The 9319-nt window shown below is 36.3% G+C and overlaps 1 protein-coding gene across 16 annotated transcripts; it reads right to left on the reverse strand.

Annotated features, from left to right (window-relative positions):
• Positions 1-1516: 1516 nt before the first annotated feature.
• LOC112561996 (BPTI/Kunitz domain-containing protein 4-like) lies at positions 1517-7850 on the reverse strand. 16 transcript variants are annotated; one of them, XM_025234907.1, is made up of 12 exons: positions 7653-7847; positions 6973-7062; positions 6623-6712; positions 6272-6358; positions 5921-6010; positions 5570-5656; positions 5211-5300; positions 3949-4035; positions 3617-3703; positions 3271-3357; positions 2930-3019; positions 1517-2243 (listed from the first exon to the last, which is right to left on the reverse strand). In XM_025234907.1, the coding sequence occupies exons 1-12, from the start codon at positions 7717-7719 to the stop codon at positions 2221-2223; spliced, it is 975 nt and encodes a 324-aa protein (XP_025090692.1). In that variant the 5' UTR covers positions 7720-7847; the 3' UTR covers positions 1517-2220. The 16 variants fall into 16 exon arrangements, with proteins under 16 accessions (XP_025090692.1, XP_025090695.1, XP_025090697.1 ...); XM_025234910.1 differs by lacking the exon at positions 3949-4035 and having other exon boundaries at positions 7653-7849; XM_025234912.1 differs by lacking the exon at positions 6623-6712 and having other exon boundaries at positions 7653-7848.
• Between the last annotated feature and the right edge of the window lie 1469 nt (positions 7851-9319).

The following is a 9319-nucleotide window of genomic DNA, read 5'->3' on the forward strand; positions in this document are numbered from 1 at the left end:
GAGAATTTATTTGTGTGAATTTCACATTTACGGAAGTTGTTTTTGTTGAAGAATAAGGATCTCAATGATTTCTTATTTAATTTTAAAAGAATGTCATATACCTGTAATGTCCAATATCCAATGGTTTCTTTTATGCATGATTATGTACACGTGATTTCCGCTGAAATCAACTTCATTAAATTATTTTTTTTTAATTTCCTAGCACACTTACATTAATTCACATTAAAGAACATACATTAAAACACAACTCACGTGATCATTCTTCACAGTGCAATGAACAGTGCGAAATTTCAAGTAGGTGATTGAATGCATGTAAAGCGACTTGTCATGTAAAATTAATGAAGATTTGCTTTTTAGAACAAATAAATGCTAGATGTGGTGAGTTTGTGATTTTCTTTTCTTTTTTTTTTTTAAAGGACGTTTTATATTTGTGACAAACTAAAATCCTGGGCAGAAACTAAATGGGAAAAGATAGTTTGAAACCGAGGTATCAGCTGATCAAAAGAAAAGCTAGACTGAGATATGTGTTAACAACGGGGGCAACAGATGGCACTAGTGGACACATTGCCGTGTGATGTCAGACCTACCCTTTGAAACATCATATTGTGTTTATATAGAATGCATAAAACTTTGAGCATGTCAAACATCGAAAACATTGTGATTCAACGAACCTATCACTTTATAATTAAAGATCTTGTGGCAACTATCAATTCGTTTGTAATCATTGTGTCAATGTGTAAAGCGGTGTTAGCTTCCGTTATTCACGTGCCGCTAACACAGTGTAAGGTCGTCCTCACACACAGATTTCCACTGCACGACACAGAAATATTCACTTCAATGTCTCACCGCTGAATCCACCGTCCGTTATATGCAAGAGGACAATGTGTCGGAGGTCCGTCACCTCGAGTTGCTCGTCTCTGACTGTCCTGGAAAACGTTAGTTCGCCTAACTTATTTTCCCCTTCGCCAATGAAGCACCAAGCTACCGGGTAACTAGGTCAGTTGGAAAATTTTGCTTCTTGTCTGTGCATGTCACTAGCGGAATGGTAATTATGGACAAATTTGGGATGTTAAAATTATTCCAGCAAACTTCTTGATGCTGGTGTAGCAGGCTGGTCAAGTGTATCAATATGGCATCCTTCTCTTAGCAAATCACAGGCATTCAAGATTTGCCGCAGTTGTGGGTTGAGGCTGATAAAAGTGGACTAACTAAACAGGTCTAATCAGGGCGGGAAAGTCTAGTCCTGTTTCTGCCTTAAGACGATGCAGTGAAGGGAACTCCCTAATTATTATATGCGCGAGCCCACTCGAAGACGCACGCGCACACACACACACAGGTCGGAGTAATACAGAATGACAAGTCTGTTTCTCCAAACTACATGGTTTCAAAAGTATTTTGTGGTGTAAAGCAATCAGAGACTGTACACAACCAGACGATCACGATGAATTCAATGAAATGCTGGTGGGTTTGTGTAGTTTTCACTCAACACTAGGTTTGAATACAAACAAAAGAAGTATTTATTTTGACAACACAGACTTTATTGTATTATGTGCTGCTACTAAACGTACAGAATAACTACTAGGAATATGTATCTAGTACAAGCCAATGAAGTTATATACTGCTCTAATCAGATAAATGATTAATTTACTTTACACACTACTGCATCTGATCTTTAGGCAGCAGGCCTGGGACCTCACTGAGAATTTCATCTTGATTTATAAACTACATGAATAGGAAACAGCTTATTTCCTTATAACAGTTGTTATTAATGATTTCAGGATCTCATAAAATAGAACTATTGGCTCTTTGATCATCAACGTCTCCCATTCTCTCTGTTATCTATCTTACGAAGCATTCAGTACGGTGTTCCTTGTATCCATTTATTTTCCAGTTGATTATTAAACACTTTTCTCTCCTACAAAAATCTAGTACAAATCGATGATGTTTCGGGTAAATCTTTAAACGAGTATCAGACAAAATCTGACAAAAACTACTTTTCATTTCCTGCAGTAAACAGCTAAGACGGTAAACTAATTGGTTTGTCATGCTTCAGCTGAGGAGCTAGGTCTTTACGTCCAGAATGAGTTGATAGTCTTCAAACAGTGTTCAGTATGTCAGTCATAAGCAAATCACAGAGACAGGAGAATGGACTGGCTAACGACAACCACAATATGCACACAATATAGACTTATTTAAAATAGGAAGTGCACACATTGTCTTTCATTTGATTTCACATGCGGGACCTGTAACAATCATATTACACACAGTCACAAAGAAAAGTCTTGACTTGCCTAACACTACAAGACACTCATTGTAGCACACAGCACAAAAATTCAGTTCACAATATTGCTGTCAGATGTGTATAACTGACAATTAGTGAAACTAATAATATAACACACTCTTTAGCACTACACAGTCTATATCATGTAATTTTTTAAACTAGCCACAGGTCTTTCCGAAACTCTTCATCAGTAGCTATGTTTGACTACACCAAACAGCTTAACTTCTCCGTTTCATTATTGAACCATATATAATTATAAATATAGTTCCATACCTCGCATTTAGTTGTATACCACAACTTATTTCGCTTTTAGTATGGTAGTTATATATACAGATTACATTTCAACAAATTTATGTTTGCAAGTGTCGGCTTCTTCCTAATTCTATAGATTCATGATTTATTGCGCACCTGTTATGTATAAATTCTAACATATACAAATACTTATTCTAAAATCAGTTCGCTGAGTGTTATTCAAGACAAAATTCTTTCACACCTCTTCCCCACATACCCTATCAACTGTTAGTATTCATATTACAAATTCTTCCACACAAACTTTCAACATTCCTAAAAAATAGAAATATTATAGATTCATATGAAATCTTCATCTGTATACATTAGTAGGAGAAATTGCAGCAAAAGTAAACTCACTTTTATTACAGGTACAAGTCTGGCAGCCGACTTCATAGACGTAGCCGTAAGGACATGCAGCACAATGCGCAATAGAGGGGCAAGGAGGTTCTAAAAAAACAGTTTCATATTTCAATTAATCAGAAGTGAAACGACGGCAACAATACATTGCTAATTGTTAACTAAATAGCAAACATACCCTATCATCTGTTAGTATTCACGGCTTTATATTTATTTATTTGCTTTCGACAAATTCTTCCACACAATCTTTCCACTTTCTTGAAATAAGAAATATTATAGGTTCATATGAAATATTCAGCTCTATACATTAGTAGGAAAAATTGCATCAAAAGTAAACGTACTTGGTTTACAATTACAAGTCTGGCAGCCGTCTTCATAGAGGTAGCCGTAAGGACACGCAGGGCATTGCACATTAGGGCAAGGAGGTTCTAAAAAATACAGCTTATTTCTCATTTATTCAGAAGTGATACAACGACAACAATGCATTTCTAATATCAAAATTGTAAAAATATTTTAAAACGTACCCTATACACTGTTTGTATTCACGGATTCATATTTGTTTTTGTGACTTTTACAAATTCTTCTACACAAACTTTCCACTTTCTTGAAATAAGAAATATTTTAAGTTCATATGAAATCTTCAGCTGTAAGTATTAGTAAGAGAAATTGTAGCAAAAGTAAACGTACTTGGTTTACAGTTACAAGTCTGGCAGCCGTCTTCATAGATGTAGCCGTAAGGACACGCAGGGCATTGCACATTAGGGCAAGGAGGTTCTGAACAGATAGTTTCATATTTCGGTTATAATCAGATATCAAATCATGGCTAACTAAATAGTGGAAAAAATTTTTAAACATACCATATCAACTGTTAGTACTCACGGCTTCAAATTCTTCATTTGCTTTCGACAAATTCTTCCACACAAGCTTTCCACATTCTTGAAAAAAGAAATACTTTAGGTTCATATGAAATCGTCAGCTGTATACACTAGTAGGAAAAATTGCAGCAAAAGTAAATGTACTTGGTTTACAGTTACAAGTCTGGCAGCCGTCTTCATAGAGGTAGCCGTAAGGACATGCAGGACATCGCACATTAGGGCAAGGAGGTTCTAAAAAAAAACAGCTTATTTCTCAGTTAATCAGAAGTGATACAACGACAACAATGCATTGCTAATAGTTAGCAAAACTGGGAAAATATTTTTAAACATGCCCTATGCACTGTTAGTATTCATTCATTTATAATTGTTTATTTGCTTTCGACAAAGTCTTCCACACAAGCTTTCCACATTCTTAAAAAAAAGAAATACTTTATGTCACCTGCACTCTACAGTGCCTTTCAGACGAGGAAGATAAAAATCACCGACAACAATTTAAATTTTAAAATAAATATAATTGGAAGTAAAAACCAAACACAAAACAAGTCCAAATTGTCCAGCTCACAGTCCGAACACAAGTTTCTTCTAATGTCTCAAAATATCCGATATTCCTGCCGACAATACTGTTCCCAACAAAGTATCTACTTTAAAACAACACAGAATCTACACTTGAAAGTAGCACGAAGTATCCACTTGAATATAACATAAAATTTTCTCTGGCACCGACGCCCTTCCTGAAAATGTTAATTCAACGCTGGTCGGCGAACTCCCCGGCGGATACGATGAATAAGCGAAGAACAAACAACAAAAGTGAAAGAAAAAAACCCCCACAAAATCCTCAGCATGTTCAATGTTACGCTACTATACAAATCTGGTAAGGATTTGCACAGTCCAGTCAGGACTAACTTCCAAGTCTGTTCAGGACTTGTTAAATAACATGAAAATCTGATTAAGATTTGTACCCAGTCCAGTCAGGACTACAACACCAAGTCGGTTAAAGACTTGTTGCAAACAAAACGTCCGCTCCGGACGCACTGATGACACCGAGGAGACTGTTACTTCTCCCCGCTCCCGTCAAGGAAAAACTCATTCACACAATAAACATCCAAAACATCACAACACTCTTTCCTTTGTTCTTCGAACAAAAACAACCTATCAACACCAACTGATTAAAAAGACCGGCCGGCCATCCCTGCACGGCGCGGGAAGCCTCAGACTGTTGCCCTGACAGCCGCAGTCATTGCTGTCTTTACCACCTCCCCCTTCCAGTTACTTTTCCCTGTCCCCTTTTAGGCTTAAAAAAATATTTAAAAATATATATAGCGCAGCAGGTTTGTGACACTTTAGGTTCATATGAAGTCTTCATCTGTATACATTAGTAGGAGAAATTGCAGCAAAGGTAAACGTACTTGGTTTACAGATACAAGTCTGGCAGCCGTCTTCATAGACGTAGCCGTAAGGACACCATGGGCATTGTGCAATAGACGGGCAAGGAGGCTCTAAAACAAAAGTTTCATATCTCGATTAATCAGAAGTAAAACAACGGCAACAATACATTGCTAATGGTGAACTCAATAAAAAAAAAACACATATTTTAAAAAATACCCTACCAACTATTAGTATTCACTAATTCATATTTGTTTATTTGCTTTAAGAAAATTTTTCCTCACAATCTTTCCACATTCTTGAAATAAGAAATATTATAGGTTCATATGAAATCTTCAGCTGTCAATATTAGTAAGAGAAATTGCAGCAAAAGTAAACTCACTTGGTTTACAGATACAAGTCTGGCAGCCGTCTTTATAGATGTAGCCGTAAGGACACGCAAGGCATCGCACATTAGGGCAAGGAGGTTCTAAAAAACAGTTTATTTCTCAGTTAATCAGAAGTGAAACGACGGCAACAATGCATTGCTAATAGTTAGCTAAATAGTGAAAATATTTTAAAACATACCCTGTCATCTGTTAGTATTCACGGCTTAAAAATTCTTTTATTTGCTTTCGACAAATTCTTCCACACGAGCTTTCCACATTCTTGAAAAAAAAGAAATACTTTAGGTTCATATGAAATCTTCAGCTGTATACATTAGTAGGAGTAATTGCAGCAAAAGTAAACGTACTTGGTTTACAGATACAAGTCTGGCAGCCGTCTTCATAGATGTAGCCGTAAGGACATGCAGCACAAAGCGCAATAGAAGGGCAAGGAGGCTCTAAAAAAACAGTTTCATATCTATTAATCAGAAGTGAAGCGACAGCAACAATACATTGCTAATGGTTAACTGAATTGTGAAAATATTTTAAAACATACCCTGTCATTTGTTAGTACTCAAGTCTTCAAATTCTTTATTTGCTTTCGACAAATTCTTCCATGCCATCTCTCCACTTTCTTTGAAATAAGAAATATTTTGGGTTCATAAGAAATCTTCAGCTGTCAATATTAGTAAGAGAAATTGCAGCAAAAGTAAACTCACTTGGTTTACACATACAAGTCTGGCAGCCGTCTTCATAGATGTAGCCGTAAGAACACGCAGGGCATCGCACATTAGGGCAAGGAGGTTCTAACAAAAACCATCTTATTTCTCAGTTAATCAGAAGTGATACGACGACAACAATGCAATGCTAATAGTTAGTTAAATAGTGGAAATATTTTAAAACATACCCTGTCATCTGTTAGTACTCAAGTCTTCATATTTGTTTATTTGCTTTCAACAAATTCTTCCACACAAGCGTTCCACATTCTTGAAAAAGGAAATACTTTAGGTTCATGTGAAATATTCAGCTGTATACCATAGTAGGAGAAATTGCAGCAAAAGTAAACGTACTTGGTTTACAGATACAAGTCTGGCAGCCGTCTTCATAGATGTAGCCGTAAGGACATGCAGCACAATACGCAACAGAGGGGCAAGGAGGTTCTGAAAACAGTTTATTTCTCAGTTAATCAGAAGTGAAACGACGGCAACAATACATTGGTAATGGTTAACTCAATTAAAAAATTATTTTAAAACATACCTTATCATCTGTTAGTACTCACGGCTTTAAATTGTTTATTTGCTTTCGACAAATTCTTCCATGCCATCTCTCCACTTTCTTTGAAATAAGAAATATTTTAGGCTCATATGAAATCTTCAGCTGTATACATTAGTAGGAGAAAATGCAGCAAAAGTAAACGTACTTGGTTTACAGATACAAGTCTGGCAGTCGTCTTCATCGACGTAGCCGTAAGGACACCATGGGCATTGCGCAATAGAGGGGCAAGGAGAATCTTAAAAAAACAACAACAACCAAAAAAAAAAAAAAAACAGCTTCATATCTCGATTAATCAGAAGTGAAACGACGGCAACAATATATTGCTAATGGATAACTAAATTGTGAAAATATTTTAAAACTACGCTGTGACAGTGAATTATTATAGATTGTAGGGAATGTGTCAATTGTGAAGTACATTATGTGTTAATACTAGCAACTTTTTTGTGTACAGAAAAAAGAACTAATAGTGAATGTGTACCATGTGTGAGTCTAAATATAGACCCTTCGTTCTGTACATAAAGGTTATAAAAAAAATGCTAAAGACTTTCTTGTTTGGGTTTTTTCGTCTTTTTATTTGTTGTTGTTTTTTTGTTTTTTTTTGTTTTGTTTTTTTTTTTTTTTTTTTTGGGGGGGGTTGGTCTTTTTTGTATTGAAAGTGCATAAAGCATTGTTCAAGAAGTCACACTAACTCTGTTTACTTACGATTTGCCTAGTGCACGTCTTCTCCGTCTATGTCTATGAGTATTCAGCTGACAACTACACCAACAAGTCAATACACAACTTTTACAAATTGTTCGACGCCTTCTTCACACCAGCAAGCCTTACCTGCTTCTGCTTTGCCGACCACCAAGACCACAAACACAAGTAAAGCTGACACCATCCCACTTGCCATTTCTACCCGTTACTTGGTTACTTGGTGAGAAAATGATTCACTAGTAGCTCTTACTCAGAAATTGAGAAGGAAGGAATAAACAATTTACTACTTTCAGTTGCTCTCTTCGTGGTGTCGTCTGCTCGCAACACATTTTATAGATTCCGCCATATTTACATCCTTTACAATTATGGTCCAATCCCAGGCGGCGTAACGAAGAACTGTATTTTGATTGGTGGATATATTTGGATGCTGACCTCCCAAACGATTGACCTCATGGCAGGTATATTTTCTCCGGATCTATTAACTGACCGACAGATGCCGCCCATCTCCACCTCCCTAATGAACTCGGAGTCGTCTATCAATATTTTTCGCTATAGAGAGTTTTGACCTTATAAAAACAAGAAAAAGTATTTCAAAATGTCAGCACAGTGACTGCACAGTAACATTTGAGGTTATTAATTATGATATTTTTTGTGAGACGCGTTGAGCTAGCTTTTGATGGTGGGAATAGCGCCATGTAAATTAATTTTATTATTATTGCACACATAGAAATATATGCACAATCGCATATACACAGACATCCGTATGTGTTTTAAATCTCTCATTATCTCTCTGGAGACAAAGATCTATGAAAGATTGTGACTGTTTCTATAGCGACAACGACATACCAAGCATGGGAAAGTATTTCGGACGTGAATAACTGTCAACATGTGGTTCTCTCCTGTTTGTGTCCTCTAGACATCAGACTATGACGTCAGGTGACTGGACGAGACGAGCTAAGGTGAGTGGACAGACCAGTTGTGGGATGGAACTGTCACTGTGCCCCTTAGGATGGATTAAAAAGATGGCAGCTACTGTTACTTACTGAATTGTTTCTACTTGCTTAGTAAACTTAATTACTGTATGGTGTCTGTAATATGTGTGACACATCAGGTTAGTCAAAACATATCGGCGACCAACAAATAAAGATACACCTGATATTAACCTCACGATTTCAAAGTAGGTATATTTGTAGTAACATTTGCAAGTTGGCAGCCGTTTTCAGAAAGGAACGGTTGGGTCCACTATGGGTATGACCAGAAATTTTTTCTTTAGATATATAAAATATGAAATGCTACAGAAATGGTATTAAGGAAAAAATGCTTTTAAATGTTAAAATTATATACAATAGTGTGGAGACTAGAGTGAAAGCTGTTGCAGACTTGTCTGATTACATTGAATGCTTTCCCCTACTTCCCTGTGGTCTCAACAAGGTGGGTTTGTAGCCCTGTGCTTCCCTTTGTTTAGAAATGATCCAACAAAGGACAATAAATGAGTATGATATTCAACTGACCTTTCACCTTATTGGGCCGTTTATTTTACTTTTTGTCAATGTTTCCTTATTTAATACTATTATTGCTACATCAACAAGAAAAGATGTTATCATTTTATTCTGGATCTGTATAAATATTGTTTTTGTGTAGTGTGGGAATGTCAAATCCTGAAACAGATTATTTTGCCACCATTTGGTGTGATTTGATATTATGATAATTTGGCATAAACTTTACTGTGCCATATCTCCTTAAGTCCCAGTACATCTGAAACTGAACAACACTTTCTCTTTGTATGCCCAGTAAAT

This window comes from Pomacea canaliculata, linkage group LG4 (genome assembly GCF_003073045.1).
Source record: "Pomacea canaliculata isolate SZHN2017 linkage group LG4, ASM307304v1, whole genome shotgun sequence".
In the NCBI taxonomy this organism is placed as follows: domain Eukaryota; kingdom Metazoa; phylum Mollusca; class Gastropoda; order Architaenioglossa; family Ampullariidae; genus Pomacea; species Pomacea canaliculata.